This window comes from Ammodytes marinus (assembly GCF_949987685.1).
Source record: "Ammodytes marinus genome assembly, chromosome: 14".
NCBI lineage: Eukaryota > Metazoa > Chordata > Actinopteri > Uranoscopiformes > Ammodytidae > Ammodytes > Ammodytes marinus.
The window spans coordinates 9,849,202-9,866,607 of NC_137218.1; the positions used below are offsets into that span (position 1 = coordinate 9,849,202).

The 17,406-nt window shown below is 41.5% G+C and overlaps 1 protein-coding gene across 1 annotated transcript; it reads right to left on the minus strand.

Annotated features, from left to right (window-relative positions):
• Positions 1-254: 254 nt before the first annotated feature.
• Positions 255-17,384, minus strand: LOC307260624 (organic cation/carnitine transporter 2-like; the record flags this gene model as incomplete). The annotated part of the gene is made up of 10 exons (XM_080040898.1): positions 255-282; positions 2,881-3,016; positions 3,271-3,453; positions 3,540-3,754; positions 4,555-4,655; positions 6,202-6,328; positions 10,207-10,378; positions 14,202-14,356; positions 14,443-14,546; positions 16,980-17,384. 10 exons carry the CDS (start codon positions 17,382-17,384, stop codon positions 255-257), a joined length of 1,626 nt encoding a protein of 541 aa, XP_079897024.1.
• Positions 17,385-17,406: the final 22 nt, after the last annotated feature.

Here is a 17,406-nt window from a genome sequence, read left to right on the forward strand (position 1 = left end):
AACTCAAGGGACCTGATTGGTTCCTTATTTTATAGGCGTAGCTTATAACTGTTATGACGTCCAATCAGATTGAAAACAGAGTTCCATCACTTCGCGACTGAGGAAGTTACGCATGTAGTTTGTAAACAAAGGCGCACTATTTGGCTGTGGAGGGTTGGGTTGTTATAAAAACACTCTCATAGAAACAGGAATACACCTCAGTCAGTTTGGTGTCCCCGGTCTCGTCAGAAAATCTGGGCTCCGGTGATGCTTTACTATGGAGGAGTGGCGGCAGCGGCTATCCTGGGGGAAAAAAAGACAAACAAAAGGCACGCAGAGCGACTAAAGAGGAGGAGGGTGAACTTTAAATAAAATAAAACATATAATAATGCTGGCGTACAGACAATGTGTAGCCTAATTCGCGCTCTACAATTGGTCTGCCGCTTCTTGCACTACGTTTACGATTGGTCAGACACTTCTAGCGCTACGATTGGCCAGGCGGCACGAAGCAAAGCAAGAGCGTATCATCATTTGAAATCATCATGCATCACACCCTTTGGGGGTGTGTGTGTGTGTGTGTGTGTGTGTGTGCGTGCGTGTGCGCGTGTGCGTGTGTGTGTTTGGTCACAGTCAAGTTTGCCTGCTGTTAAACCATTCTACCAACGTGTCAGGCACAGAAGCGTCTGCCGAACAACGCCCCTTTGGCCCCTGTGGCGCACATTCCACCGCCTGTTCTGAGTTAGGCCTATTGCTTACATGGAATGCAATACAATGACGGTTAAGTAATCTTTGTCCAAGTTAATAATTTTCAAGCAGAGTTAGCCTGAGTTGTCTTTTGCAGACATGCATTAATGTTTGCTCAAGCAAAGGAAGAGCATTATGTAGGCTACTTTAACATAACACGTGTAGTTCTCAACTCCTATCCCCACTCCTGTTCACTGTGGCTGTGTGTGTGTTCACTGTGTGTATGTGTGTGTGTGTGTGTGTGTGAGTGAGAGAGAGTGTGTGTTTGGTCACAGTCAATTTACTGTTAACCCTCATTCTACCAACGTGTTTTACATAGGCTATATGGATTAACGACGGGGGTCACTAGAGACCCCAAGCAAACAATACTGGAAGAAACCACTAGCCTACATTATTTATAAATAATAGCCTACATTATTTAGTATTTCAAAACATGGAAATATTGGTTTCTTGGGAAATATCAGTGTTTTATGGAAATATCAGAGTTTTAGAGTTACTTGTCTGTCAACTTCAAAATGACAGAGAGAGCTCAACGGGGCTAGCCTGGCTTCGCCCGCCTACCTACTTCCACTCAAATTTCATGAAATGAAGTACGATGGTCTGGTTGGACTAGGCTACAACGGGGCGGGTCTTGCCTTGAAATGCAGTGGGTTCCATAATAACGCCGAAGGCATCGGGCCAAACAATGCCCCTAAATTGTGATGAGCACATTCCACAGCCTGTTATCATTTTCAAGCAGAGGTAAAACATTTTTGAAGCCTGAGTTGTCTTTTGCAGACATGCATTAATGTAAAATATCACAGAAGTAGTCAAACTGTAGGTTAAAATGCAGAATATGTAAAGACACACATGACACACAGAAAAAAACAAACGCTGAGAGTTTACTATTTTCCCTAGTCTTCACAGTTTTTCATTGTTTCATTTATTTTTTATATTTTTTTAAGAAAAGCTTTGCAAGTTAGTTCAGTGTGTTACAAATGCAGTTGAAACAAAGGAAATTTTGGCGTAAAGTACATCCAAACAGAATATTAAGACAAACCAAATTGGTCATTAAAAAATAATGAAAATCACTAGCTTCATGACATGAAAGAAAGACTGCAACAAACAAAAACAAAAGTGCAAAAAATGTTTTAAGTCATTAAAGCTTGGATTCTTTACTCTGATAATCAGCTGTGCTCTCTCCATTTTCGGCTCCTTTCGCTTTTTTCCCTCTTCTCCTGTTTGAACATGAAGAGGAAACTACAATGTAACAGCTGAGAGGTCAAAGGTCAGTGGTTAACTGCAGGTTTCTAATACAATGCCCGGCCAACAAAACTTTGTTTTCACTTTTTCAGTTGTGTTTGTGTTCCTTAAAAGAAAAGTATTTAAAAAAAAAGAATGTCACAACCTGGATGTTACTAAGCAAATAGGCAAGAGCTAAGATAAAACAAAAACAACTGCTCAGGACAAGATGAAACGACTAAAATCGTGAACTGTCCAACGCATTATTAAAACCTGAATATATAGTGGTGAACCGTCATCTTTGTGGAAGAAATGTGGTCGGTAAGACATCTTTAATGATCATGATGGTAGATCACTTAAAATAAATACAATTATTTGGTGTAATCAAAAAAATATCGACAGTAGAACTCCCGGCCATGTTTAATATTGAAAGTAAGAGCATTTCCACACGCACAATGCAAAGAGAACATAAGGGGTATGGACTATGCAACTGTGTAGCCTTAAGAAAACCACTAAAATGCTTCAATTTGCCAGGGAGCATACAGATTGACCCTGTTCCAGATCGATAGGTGCATCATGGTAAGAATAGAGTTGGATGAAGTAATGCTCCCAAAATGCCTAGTGCCTACTGTACAAGCATGTGTGGCAGACAGTGTACAGTAGGGTCTGGGGTTGCTTCAGTTGGTCAGGTCTAGTTTTTAAGCAACCTTATATGCCAAAAAAAAGCTTATCAAAATGTGTTAGGGCGAATATGTGCCGTAATCAAAGCTAAAGATGGTGCAACAAGAAATTTGAGTGTGTGACTTTTTTGTTGGGCCGGGCAGTGTATAATAAAACAAAACGCTTGGCCTATTGCATATAAGAGCAACAACATGCATTTGTGCAGAGGGTCCGATACAGCCTGTAAACTAAGGATAGTCCAGTGTGTGAACTCACCCGCATATCTGCTGCATTTGTGGCATGGTCTCTGGCAAAACCTTCCCAAAGGTTTCTGGCAGCACAAGACATATGATTGAACCAGAAATGGCTAAAGCTCCCATCAGTATATATGGTATTGACTTGTTATATTGTCCTGCAAAAAATTAAAATTAAAACTTAATTTACAAAAAATGTAATAACTTTTGCCAAATCATGTTTTTCCTTGATAAATGACTAAAAGCTTACATTATTATCAAAATTGTTGCATCGACTTTTTGGTTCATCTACTAATCCTTGCAGGTCTATGATGCAGAAATAATGAAGTCCATCACATTGGCTAATATTTGGATCAGAGAAACTGCCCTGGCACTGGCTAAATACATAAAATTGATAACTATATGCACATACCCAGGTAAAGGATAAAGGGGGAGAGGATGGTTCCGATGCGAGCCGCCATGGAACAACAGGACATGGCTGTATTTCTGATGACGGTGGGGAAGAGCTCTGATGTGAAGGCATACACGATGCAAAATGAAGATGCGATGCCAAACTTTCCGAGCATCTCAAGAAACACAGCCACACCTGCTAGATCTAATGAAGAAAAAAAAAGGATTCATAAAAATAAATAAAGAAACAACATACTGTATGCTGCAGGAACTAAAGCATTTGAGCATTACCTATTGGGATAAGGTTAACACAGAGGATCATGACACCTCCAAGGAGGAGTGTAGAAGATTGGCAGAAGTGCCTGGAGCAGTACCGGAGCAGCACCAAAGCAATCAAGTAAGCCGGCACTTCTGTCGCAGCAGACAGGAAGCAGTTTATGTAAGGGTCGCCGCTCAGATTTGAAGTGTTGAGGATCAACGCATAGTAGCTAATGGTGACGATGACCCTGCAGAGACATTCAAAACAATACATTGTATACATGTTACTGTAAATGGAAAACACCAACATGCCAAACACTTTTAGGTGCAACTTTCTCATAAAACTCTTTGATTCTCAATAGGGCGCAGGTTGTGACGGAAGGCGTAAAGTGCTCATGAAATCCAAGTGCGTGCAGTGGTATTTGAAATGCACGCATAGGTTGAGTTGGGAAGGTCTATTGATCGTGGCCAGACCCTCTATCGTTCTAGATATTCTCAATATATAAGATATTCAAAATCCTTCTCATAACCTACAAAGCCCTCAATAACCTTGCCCCCCCCCCACCTCACCGACCTCCTCAAACTTTACTCCCCCACTCGCCAACTCAGATCATCTGACACCAACCTTCTGACCCCCATAAGATCAAAGCACCGCACCACAGGAGACAGAGCTTTTGCCATTGCTGTCCCAACCCTCTGGAACTCCCTCCCCACAAACATCCGAAATGCAGACTCAATAAACTAATTTAAAAGCCAACTCAAAACTCACCTCTTCAAGAAAGCATATGACCCCTGACCCACCCATACCACACCTGACTATTCCAAACCCCATTTTGAATTTGTATCTTTTTCCTTATGTACTGTATATTCTATGTGATGTAAAGCGTCTTTGAGTGACCTCCAAAAAAGCGCTATATAAATCATATCAATTATTATTATTATTATTATATTGGTCTGGATTTCCAGGCTATAAAGTGCTACCATGGCTGAATTGTCTTTTGGTTCTGATGCTTAAAGGATTCATGTGGTGAGGGATTTGAACACGTACCACATAGATGAGGCAAGTAATGTAACGGAGAACATGTTGCAGCTGCTGAAGACAACCAAAATATTGTGTTTTTGGTCCTTCAATGCAAGTGCATCTTCGATCTGGAAAGAAACGAGAAAAACAACAATCAAAAGGGCAGCAAGACTGAATCTGAGAAAATGTACCCCAACCCTGCCACAAAAACACACAGCATGGTATTGTGGGTATGAATGAATAATATTGCTACATGGACGATATAGACATTACGGGCACTCTTTTTATTGTACAACTAAAGAAGTCAAATATATATAGGAGGGTATGGTGATTAAGAGATACTGTACACAGTCAGGAAGTAACACCAATGCTCTCCTGGCTATGAAACAGCTGTGCCAACAAATTGAAAGCAAATCATACTTTTAGTCACCGTAAGGCCAGGACACACCGGCCCGATAATCGCCGTCGTAGAGTCGGGAGGGCTCGGAGACACGAATCTGTTTGGTGTGTGCCGTGAAATCGGTCGTCGTAGATGTCGTCGGGCTTCTTTTGAGCCGGCGGCGGACAGTCTTTCAGTTGGAGCAATTTGATTTGTGGAGGGCTAGTGAATCAGTGAAGCCCGGAAGTGAGGCGGGTAGCACAAACAGCTAACAACAGTTAGCCATCGTTTTAATATGTTTATTTGTTTCGTTCAGCGAGTACTCACATGCTTCAACCCTTGTTGACTGCTCGACACCATGCTCGACACTCTCTGCTAAAAATGGTGCTCTTTATGGTCCATAAATATAAATACGTATTTCTATCTATGGTTGCGTTCCGAATCGCATACTCTTTCTTTTTTCTATTCTACATACTACATCCGACGATAAAACAAATCTAGTTAGGATGCAGTAGGCATACTATTGGGACATACTTTTCTTTCTTATTTCATCATAACATTGCGCCTTGATCTTGCCTCTTGCTTTTATATCCGTCACATCCCCATTTGTTTTCATATGGATGCTTCGTCGATGTTACGTCACTTCACGTGCGCACTGGATTGTGGGTCAGAATCGCCCAAATAGGATGCACTTTTCAACACTAACAATCTTGGCCGCATGAAGTAGGACATCCGGGTACTTCTAACCATCCTAAATCTGGCCACAAGAATCGGGACATCCTAAATCTTTTTTCTACATACTATATAGTAGAAATTATGCGATTCGGAACGCAACCTGAGTTTATGGTCTAGAGAGCCGTCCCATCATTTCCGGCTTCCGTATTTTTTCGGGCCACAATACAGATTAGCACCGCCTGCTGTTATGGAGCCATTACGTCCCGTGCAAGCGCAGAGCGTACGGAAAGGCAACAGTCGGTTTGGTGTGTTCTTTGCACTTTTCCGGCCGCGACGGGAAGACTGGAGCTCCCTGAATCGGCAGTCACCATTTTCGGGTAGTCGGACTGGTGTGTCCTGGCCTTTAGATAGATAGATAGATAGATAGATAGATAGATAGATAGATAGATAGATAGATAGATAGATAGATAGATAGATAGATAGATAGATAGATAGATAGATAGATAGATAGATAGATAGATAGATAGATAGATAGATAGATAGATAGATAGATAGATAGATAGATAGATAGATAGATAGATAATACACACTTGCTAAAAAATTACAACTGAAAAACTTACCTCAGCTTTTGTAAAAATGGCCTGTGGAGGCTCTATGTTATTTTTCTTGGCAGCGTCTCTCAGGATGGCCTCGGCCTCCGTCACCCTGCCCTGAGAGAGCAGCCAGCGAGGAGATTCTGGGATGAACCTGGAGAGTTGAAACACAGCCCAGCAGAGATTTGATTAAATCCAATACAATGACCTTCAATTCAACTCATGAGACACTGAGGTTGCCCTCATATACAGTGAAGGCGAACAAGAGGAAACACAATAAACAAGCCTAATATATATTGAACATGGATAATAGAGATACAAAATAATTAAAGGGATAAAAAAGACAACATTAGGATACAAATAGGGTAACATTGGGAAAATTCTGCTAAATCTGATCAAATTCCATGAATTTGGAACACTAGGGAAAGGGGAGTTCGAGCTCATTGTGAGCTTTGCAGGTAAAACCACCAAAACCGGCCTTGTTTAAGAAAATTGACCTTCAATCTTTGTAAACTATTAACTGGCACAATTTACCCCAACATATTCTCTCCAAAGGCACAACTTACCCTGCCCCGGGGGCAAGTTGTGCCACGAGACCACTTTATTTCCAAAAGCTATATTCTTAAACAGTTTATTTCAGATCCAAAGTTATTGTTGCCAGGGATGCACCACATCCTGAAATAAACGCACATATTTTAGTTGGAGACATTACTGTCAATGCCTCACTTTAAAGTCACTTTAAATAAAAAGTGGAACAACTCACCCCACTCTCCCCTATTAAAACACATTAAAAAAGACCCAAAGACCCATCTGCAGCTGTTATGCAGAGACTATTGTTATCAATAAATAGAGAACAACATAAGTTTTGATTTGCTCTTACTAAGAACAAGAGAAAAAACAAGAACAAGAACTAAGAACAAGAGAAAAAAGGGCACCCCGAATAACATTAAAGACAATTATTTCAATAGCTGATTTCACAGTCAGCAACACAGTAGAAAATAGTCTCATCAGCATATACAGTTAAGGGCCAAAATTATTAGCCCCCCTATGAAAATTTTACTTTTTTAATTATTATTATTTTTTTCTGTCAAACAGACCAAGGACTTTTTAGCACAGCTTTTCCAAACATCCTACTTTTATTTTGGATGATTACATTATTTTATTTTGCACACAGAAACAACATTATTTCACAGAAACCAAAAACTACCAGGGTCAAAATGATAAGCCCCCTGAAGAACGGACCTTTGTGTTGAGCCATAGCACAAACCACTGCTGTGCAATGATGTGCTTTAAATTTGGCAAAGCTCAAAGCTTGTAACTCAAAGCTTGTAAAATCAAATTAAAACCGACGGTTATTTTCCAATTTACACACAGTATAAAAACATCAGCAAGGGTTTGAGCTGTCACATGAGACAAAATAAATCAGTTTAGAATTGTTGATGCTCACAAAGCAGTAGATGGATGTACAAAGTTATCACAGCGTGTCCAAATGTCAAGAACTGGAGTGAGAAGTGCAGTATCTGTGAGGGTACATTTATTTGTTTTTGATATGTATATCACAGTATCAGTTTAACACATGTGCTTTTCCTCTGTGAATGCTCTCACAAAACTGTTGTTTAAACTATTCTAAAACTATTCTATTCTAAGACCTGTTTACCCTGTTAACCATCTGTTATTTGACACCCCTGTAGAAGGGAGCCCTTAAATACGCTGTATGTGTTGTGGTCACAGCTGGCTGCTGTATGTTTTCCTTCGCCTGTGTCTGCCACTCCCCCTGTCTGTCTCATTTCATATCTGACCCTCCTCTGCAATCAACTCTCCTTCATATACTCATGGATTCCCTACAGTCAGTGACAGATCGTACTTCGCACTACAGCGGTATTTATGCGTACCTGGCTTCAGTATTTTGACATTGTTCTCTCGTTGCCTGTTATTTACCCCGCCCGTTCTAACGTTGTGTATCCTTTGCCTGTAGTTCTCCGGACCATTCCCTCCTGCCTGCCTGCCTGCCTCACTCCCCCCCCCCCCCCCCGCTTCCCCATTCACCACCTGCCATTCCCTCGTCTCATTTCCTGGTTAGTCCAAATAAACCTATTTTTTCATCATCCAACTCTTGTCTCAGTCTGCTCTTGGATCCTGTTACGGCCCTGGCCGTATATTGTTAGTTTTGTTATGTTCTTTGCTGTTTTTCCTTTGCTGTTTTTCTTTTTGGGTTGCATGAGTGGTTTGTGGGAGTGAGACCTCTGCGGGTGAATGAGCTTTTCTATATAGGTGCAGGTGCGAGTGATTGGCTCCAGAGGTGGCGGAAGCTGATTGGCTCTCTATCAGCATCCGGGCGTTCAAAGGCTCCGCCGGATTCACTCAGCCGGTGGCATGATTGGCAGCAGCAGCTAGCGGATTCCCAAACCACTTCCTTTGTTATTTACTATGTGTTAGTTATTATATTCAGTTGTGTCCGGTAGGGGTGAGTTGCCATTTATTTTCCAGAGTTTGTCTCATTTGTTTATTCTATGTTAAGGTTAGGGTTTCGCTCGCTTTTTGTTTTAGGTTTGGTCTTTTTGGCAGTAACTCACCCTGAAGCTTTGGTTGTTTTCTTTCATTACTGTTCAGTTGAAATAAAAGTAATATATTTTTTAAGATTTTTTTTTGGCATTTTCAAGCTTTATTAGATAGTTGGAGAGACAGAGAGAGAGGGGGGATGACCTGCAGTAAAGGTCCACGGGTCAGATTTGAACCCACGACCACTGCAACGAAGGCCGAACCCAATATGGTATGCGCTCTATCCACACAACCGGAGCGCCCCAGCTATGGAAGCTTTTAAGGGCCTCGCTACCTGAGTCACACAGATGGGTGAGCAATTGGACGTATTGGTCTCCCACACCACAGCGTCTCCGCTGCCAGCGGCACCTCCTCCTGTCCCCACTCCCCCGGAACACCTGCCACCAGCTCGGGAGCCTCTCATCCCAGCGCTACCCTGGGGACATGCAGGGCCTTTTTGATTCAGTGTTCCCTAGTTATCAGTCAGAAGCCCCTCACCTACCCCACCGAGAAGTCTAATATCGTTTACATTATGGGTTCACTTAAGGGTAATGCACAGTAATGTCATGAAATATAGAATTTCCCCGGCAGTATCATCAAGAGAGCCACACAGTACAGAACAAGCCTAGCAGAGGTAAGAAGCGAAATATGTCCAAGACTCTGGAAAGAAAACTAGTGAGAGATGTGTCTAAAGACCCCCAGAACAACTGCCAAGACTCTAGTGAAGGACTTGAGTGAGAGCCAGGTCGGGCATTGTAGTCTCAAAGAAGACAATAACTAGAACAGGAACAGGAATGGACTGTGAGGTTGCAGATCAAGAAAAACTCCACTTCTGCAGAAGAGACACCTTCACGCCAAACTGAAGTATACTAAGGACAACCTGGAGAAAGATTATGTATACTGGAAGCATGTCCTTTGGTCAGATGAGACGAAACTAGAGCTCTTTGGCCACAGAGACGCTGCTTATGTTTGGAGAAAGAAGAGAGAGAAGCGTACAACCCAAAGAGCACCGTCCCCACAGTTATAATTTTGACCCTGGTAGTGTTTGGTTTTTGTGAAATCATTTTGTTTATGTATACTAAGTAAAATAATGTAATCGTCAAAAATAAAAGTAGAATGTTTGGAAAAGCTGTGTTAAAAAATGATTTGCTCTGTTAGACAGCATTTCACAAGGGGGCTAATAATTTGGCATCAAATTTAGATGCATTTGACACCCACTGACAAGAGACACATTATCACTAATATAAATGGTGAGGAGCACCGGCCCTAAAATTGATCCTTGTGGAACACTGTTAGTTATAGGTTTAGATAATTATGGAACCAGATAATAATAGAACCAGATACATGTTTATACTATATTGTAAGTCTTTTAAAACAGTATGATTTTACATGAGAAAAGGCTTCGATGTTTTGGTGTTACAAGAAAGAAGGGTTCAATGATGGCTTTGATCTGGTTATACGGCAAGCTGAAATACAGTATATGAATATTCTCACCACCATAGAGGGATGTAGATCAGCCCACTGGCCGCCATGGGAATCAGGAGCATCTGCCAATCACGGAGGAAGTAAGCTACAGGTGGCAATGCCATGTATCCTACAGCCGAGCTCATAAAAACCCCAAGGGAGCCAAAGGCCACTCTGGCTTTTGGGCCAAGAATTTCTGTACCTGCAGGTGTAATAAATTAAAGGAGAAGTTATTAAAATAGAAGTTGATAAAATCTCCATTACCAGGGAGGCGCTCGTGCGCAGTAATGGTGTAGACGTATTTTCCGAGTGCTGCGTGCCATTTCCTTAATTTTATATATAAAACACTGCATTTCGAAAACAAAAATTCTGCTCGGACGCCGTATAAGCGTTGCTGTAACCTATCGGTGTTGTTTTGGTGTCACAATGCCGAAGAGAAATAATAGCCAGCCGGACCCAATGGACTCCAGCAACAAAGCTATATTAGCCGCCATCGCTCAGCACGGAGTGGAGCTAGCTAAAGTCACAACTCTCTTGAATGGCTTAAAGACTACCCTGGAGAGCCGCCTCGGCTTAATTGAAAGCTCCTTGTCCTCGCTTCAAAAGAAACACCACGAAAATGAAGCTCGCTTCGGGGATTTCGACGAGGCCCTGTCAGCTGCGGATGGCCGCATCACAATGCTGGAAGCTACATGCAACAAGCTACAGGTGGCTAATGGTCTCCTCAAAGCTAAAGTGAATGACCTGGAGGGCCGCTCCCGCCGACTCAACGTCAGAATCGTGGGCATTAAAGAAGGGGAAGAGAAGGGCAGCCCTACTGACTTTGTTTCAAAGTTGATCCCGGAGTTACTCGGCCAAGACAACTTCAGCAGGCCCGTGAAAATTGACCGAGCCCACCGTAGCCTGAGGCCCAAGCCGCAGCCTAACGAGCGGCCGCGGGTCATCATCGCCAAGGTCCACAATGATCGTGACGTTTTCAACACACTACGGCTCAGTCGTCAACAAGCACCCATGCACTACAACGGTGAGAGGGTCTCCATATTTCCAGTCTACACGGCAGAGCAGCAACAGGCTTTTAACAGCGTGAGGAAACGGCTAATCGACGCAGGCGCTAAGTGTTCTCTGCGTTTTCCAGCCAAGCTCCAGGTCGACTACAACAACACAACAAAGTCGTTTGATTCTCCGGCTGATGCTTAACGGGTTGCCAACTCTTTGGTCCAAGCAGTATCATCCTAACTTCTATAAGCACACATACTCTTTTCTATTCAAATGAATGGCCTGAGCTTGAACTTTGTAACGCTGTATCATTTACTGGTGCTTCCCTGTCAGCCATTCTGTTTTCTAAACCTAACATTAATATGAAATTGCTACGCAATAACTTTTTTCTGTGCAATGCGTTTAAAATTTTAAAGCAAATTAAGGGTGTCCTGGATCTCCCGGTACTGTCAATTAATGCTCCTATATGTCAGAACCCCTGTTTAAGGCCAGAGCCCTGTTTCAGGTAGCAGGTTTTACAAACTCTGGGTTTAATCATGCGCTCTGAGTTGCTCAACTCAGAGCTGAGCAACTCTGGGTTTTCGGTTTCAGAACAGTGGACCAGCGTTGGGTCAATCAACTCTGAGCGTGTTCACTCTGGGTTGATCGTGTGCGTAAAAGCCATCGTCAATGGATCGCTGATAACATGATTCACCATGGAAACAGGAGAAACAAATGCATGATCCTCTCACTTCTCCACTTCTAAAAAAAAAAGAAAAAAAAATTCTCCGCTCCTCCCACTAGAGTAAGAAATATTAACGAATGAGTTTATGGTATGGAGAAGAATTAACGGGGATATTATCTCATAACTCTGATCTAATCACCTCGGCCATTCAGAAAAACAACGGGGAGAAAATGTTGTCAATAGAATCATTACGCTTCCATATGAGAAGCAAGTCTATTTTAAGAATTAAGTTATGCATATCAGCAGCAGCAAAAGTGTATGGCGCCGCAAAGCATTGCTGACAGTGTTTTACAGACTATCGCTTCTTTTAAATGAGGAGTCAGACACATTAGATGACAGTTTCCATTGTAGAGCCTGATTGATTTATTACCAGATTCCTTGTCCTCTGGTGATCACAGTTTAAATTATTATATTGTTTCTATATTCATATACGGCTATTTAACGAGGCTCGTCTGTGACTTTAGGATGACACAAGTGAACAGTAACGATCGCGTGCAGTCCCAGCCGCAGAATTATATTTCAACCTGACATAAATCTGTTCAGTGACACAGACGTTAAAAAATCCCTATTAATAAAAAGAAGAATTATATAGGCCTACATACAATACAAATAGGATTAGTAATCTGAATGTAGAACATGTTCACAATGTGTAAGGTGGCCGCCATATGAACGAACAAGGGCCGAGAACAAGGCTACTGATCAGATAAATGATCGATCAAACGTAAAATCCTCAGTACATGATAAAAACATCCCGATGGAGATTTCTATGGATTGATTTTGCTTTAAACTGTACAGGAACGTGTTGTAACAGTGACTCTCTCTTCAGTCGGAGCTGCAGCGTAACAACTCAGGGTAGGTCTAACCACTTCCCGAGCAGGTTAGAACCACGGCGTATGTTGCCGCAGTAACTGACTCTCGGTTGCGCTGAACCTGCTACCTGAAACGGAAAACCGAGAGTTTCCTCTAACTCAAAGCGAACAAACTCTGGGTTGCCTCAAAACCAGCTACCTGAAACAGGGCACAGGTCTGATGGATGCTGTTTTCAAGCGTTGGTCAGATAGTGGTGTATCTACTATCAGGGATCTCTATATTGATAATCGTTTTGCTTCTTTTGCTCAGCTTCAGACAAAATTCAATCTCCCTTCTAGTAATTTTTTTCGTTACCTGCAAATTAGGAATTTTGTTAAGCAATTTTTTCCTCGTCTTGATACGATTCCAGCGCAGCATGTCTTCTATGACATCATGACCAAACCTCCCACCTCCAAACATTTGATCTCTCGGTTTGTTAATCTATTTTCTATGGCAACCCTCTCTCTCCATATCAAAGAGGCATGGATCAAGGACACTGGTGAAGCAATATCTGATGAGCTGTGGGAGAAAGGGCTTAGTAGGATAAAAGTATGCTCTATTAATGCTAGGCTTCAGCTCATCCAGTTTAAAGTAATTCACCGGTTGCACTTTTCCAAAACCAAGCTGAATAGAATTTTCCCTTCTGTTCCTGCTACCTGTGATAAATGTAAGTCTGCGGATAGAACTCTCGGGCATCTTTTCTGGTCCTGCTCAAAGCTCACAAGGTTTTGGACTGACATTTTTAATCTGTACAATATCATATATAACAGACAACTGACTCTTGACTGTCTCCTGGTGATATTGGGCTGCTCAGACTATTCCCTGACTCTTCCCTGCGTTTTGCAGCAGGCTCTCATGTTTGGTATGGTCATTGCAAAGCGATTTATTTTAAGAGAGTGGAAGTCGACTTCTCCTCCCTGCTACACGAAGTGGCTGAATGACATGATTTCATGTTCGTATCTTGAAGAAGTTTAATCTGGCTAACTCCCATTCTAAATTTAAAAATAGTTGGGGCCCTTTCATTGATCACATTAAGAGGAAAAGTACTGAGTGAGCGCTGGCTGTCTGTGTTTTTTTTTTCTTTTTCTGGTGCATGCCTGTCGTCCATTAATTACTGAAGAACATAAAGGCAATCAACAAACTTTGTTTTGGAGAAATTCTTCATGGATGGATCAAACTCAATATTTATATGAAGATATTCATTTTAACATATTTCTATGTTTTCTCTTTTGTAGTTTTGAAAATATACCACTGGTGTAGACAGTTTTATATGTAATTTAGTATGTCTTGTTATTGTTTGTATATTTGAACACACACACTCTGTTTTTTAAGCATGTAGTGCAGCCTTTATCTAAAAGAGGGCATTTTCCCCCATCCCAAAAAATGCTGTTCCTCACATTTCATCCTAAGGACGAGATGGTAAAGCCAAGTGCTAACAGACTACTAGAAAACATACCTAGCACAAATGCAATGATATAGTTGGAGAATCCCCCTGCGCCTGCAAAAAAGTGAGTGACGGTGAAGAACTCCCAGCTTGTGGAGAATATCTGTGCCGTGATCGACACGGTCTGAAGAACCATCATGAAGAAGAGTGCTGGCTTCCTTCCATACCTGTAGGAAAATACAGTTTGTTGAGTGATTATTATTTATTCCTAACAGCACATTTGGAATTTCAGACAATGTTGTGTAGAACAGACCTGTCAGACATCTGGCCCGAGATAAACGCTCCCACAAGCACACCAACGTAATGGATAGAGATGGTCAGCGGCAATTTGTAACCATTCTCACACACCAAGTCCCACTGCAAAACAAGCACATTATCTCAGCTATTAGCAGTCTTAGTGATGCGACTACTAGCAATGTTATTAGTGTGGAGCATTCACACTATTGTTATCCAAGTTTGTATTCTTATTTTTCTGACAAGCAGATCATTGGTAAGGTAGGATGTCCTTATGACCTTAATAATTTAAAAAGTTTTAATGGGAATATGTCCTGTGAATATTTGTGACACTTTGAGGATGAATCATGTTGATTTTGGTAACCCTATGAGGTTTGCTGTAGCGCCACCACCAGGCAAGACTTTGCATTTACGGACAGAATTGTCTAGATTTTTGCCATGTTCTGTCTTTGTCGTGTCTTGTTTTGGTGGTTCCCTGTGTTTCCTGTTTTATTTTGGTATGTCTGTCTTGTTCCTCCCCATGTCCTGTCAGGTTTCCCTCTTGTTTGATTACTGCTCCCTTCCCTAATGTGTTTCACCTGTCTCTCGTTGTCTACCCTGTCTTGTGTGTGTGTGTGTGTGTGTGTGTGTGTGTGTGTATAACTCCCAGGTTGCGTTCCGAATCGCATACTCTTTCTTTTTTCTATTCTACATACTACATCCGACGATAAAAATAATCTAGTTAGGATGCAGTAGGCATACTATTGGGACATACTTTTCTTTCTTATTTCATCATAACATTGCGCCTTGATCTTGCCTCTTGCTTTTATATCCGTCGCATCCCCGTTTGTTTTCTTATGGAGGCTTCGTCGATGTTACGTCACTTCACGTGCGCACTGGATTTTGGGTCAGAATCGCCCAAATAGGATGCACTTTTCAACACTAACAATCTTGGCCGCATGAAGTAGGACATCTGGGTACTTCTAACCATCCTAAATCTGGCCACAAGAATCGGGACATCCTAAATCTTTTTTCTACATACTATATAGTAGAAAGTATGCGATTCGGAACGCAACCACAGTGTTTCTTTGTTCCCTGTCCGAGCATTGTTCCTGTTGGTGAGACTGTCCCTGTGTTCCTGTGTTCCATGTGCCTAGCCTTTTTGCCTTTTTTGGATGTTTGGACAATAAATTACCCTCACTTGAAACTGTTTGCATCTGGGTCCTACTTGCCTGCCTGTCTGCCACTTACCATAACAATTTTAGTAAATTCTTACCTTGACTTTGACCTAAATGCATTTCCTTGAACACTGCTGATCTCAAATATTTCACTAAATGATTGGGCATATCCAATTTAGTTGGAAATGACACCTTGAATGTTTTATTACATTGCATGGTTCTTCAATTATGAGAGTTTGAACATTAAACCCAGCGGAATGGCGGCCATCTTGGATTTGGCCTCTCACTGTCCGCAAAGGTAAAATCTGACATCCCTCCACATCTGAAAATAAACCTTATGGCATGTACTAAACATGTTAGCAATGTCATGCTTTTCTCAAAGTGCACAATTGTTATGGTTATCCGCTGTACTATATGTGTCGAGGCCAAAGCCGTTTCAAACTCAAACAATGTATCCACAGCCATCTTTGTTGTTTACTGTCACGACTTTGATGCTGCATGCACAGCACTGTCGTCTTCCGGTTACGCTCGCCCCAGAGCCCTACGCCAGCATCAGATAGTATGATTTGGTTGGTAGCTCAGATTTTTCCAACATAGATAATTAGGTCCAGACCAGTAAGCTGAGCAAATTTGAAATTTACTAGCGGCAGGTCTGGATTTCCAGGCTACTATTTTGCAGTTCCTTGGACATTTTCGCATATTCAGCAATATTTTGCAGTTACTTTGACATTTTTCAGCCTCCAGCATTCACACGCATTTTTTTCTAGAAATGCTTTTTATAGTTATTATTGATATACACTATTAGGGATAACACAGAGGTACTTTAAGCCACAATCTCACACTTATCTGAATCTGTTTCAAACCCCTGCAACTGCGTTAACTAGTCCACAGACCAAAGGTTGAAAAGTAGAATTTGATTACCCCAGTGAATCAATGACTGAGTTTGTGTGTAAAAGTAGGGATTTACTTAATCTGGTTGCACTTGAAGCTTGAGAAAAGCTTACTTAGCTAGAAAGAAAGTAACTGTAGCATTTTGATTTAGTGACGATACATCTCTATTCTTGAAACACTTAAAGGACATCTGTAGTGCAAGCTTATTATCGAAGGAATTCAAATTGAAAACATTTACTATGACCCGACTTGGAGTTGTTGCAAAATAACTTCTGCATTTTAGTTCATTTAGTTTGTACTCTAAACTGGATTCGATTACTCTTCCAAATGCATGAGGTATAATGTATTAAAACACTCACTAGGCTAAATGGAAAAATATGATTATGTTGAGTCTATTGATAGTTGATTACTTTTTAATTGCTTCTTAGTATAGAAAGAGCATATATTAGTTCAAATTTCTTTTTGGGAATCGTGGTCATAAGGAAGTTTAGTGTTAACTTATACTCACCTCTGTGACAATGGTTGACTGGTAGATTTCTTTGCTGTATGTCCATCCATTCAGACAACTCTCCAAAGGAATTTCACTCACATTCACGTCCACATTTGGGATGATTTTACTTTGAGAGTAGTTCCTGACAATGTCCAGGTTAAGCCTCGAGCAAGAGCTGCGCTTTTCAATGCCTTCGACCATCTCCAATGGGATTGTCACATTTCTCCAATCTTCACTTATGCTGTAGTGTTCAGGGATAAAGCACTCATGAGGTGGAGTATCACCCACAAATACTATGTAGATGCCAATGAAACCGTTCGGAAAGATGCTGATGAAAAGTGCAAAAAATACAGTTCGCTGGAAGGGACCCCAAGATCCAAGAAAAGATGTGATGCTGTCATAGTCTCTAATTGAGTTGCCCATTACCTCACCAAAATCCCTGGTT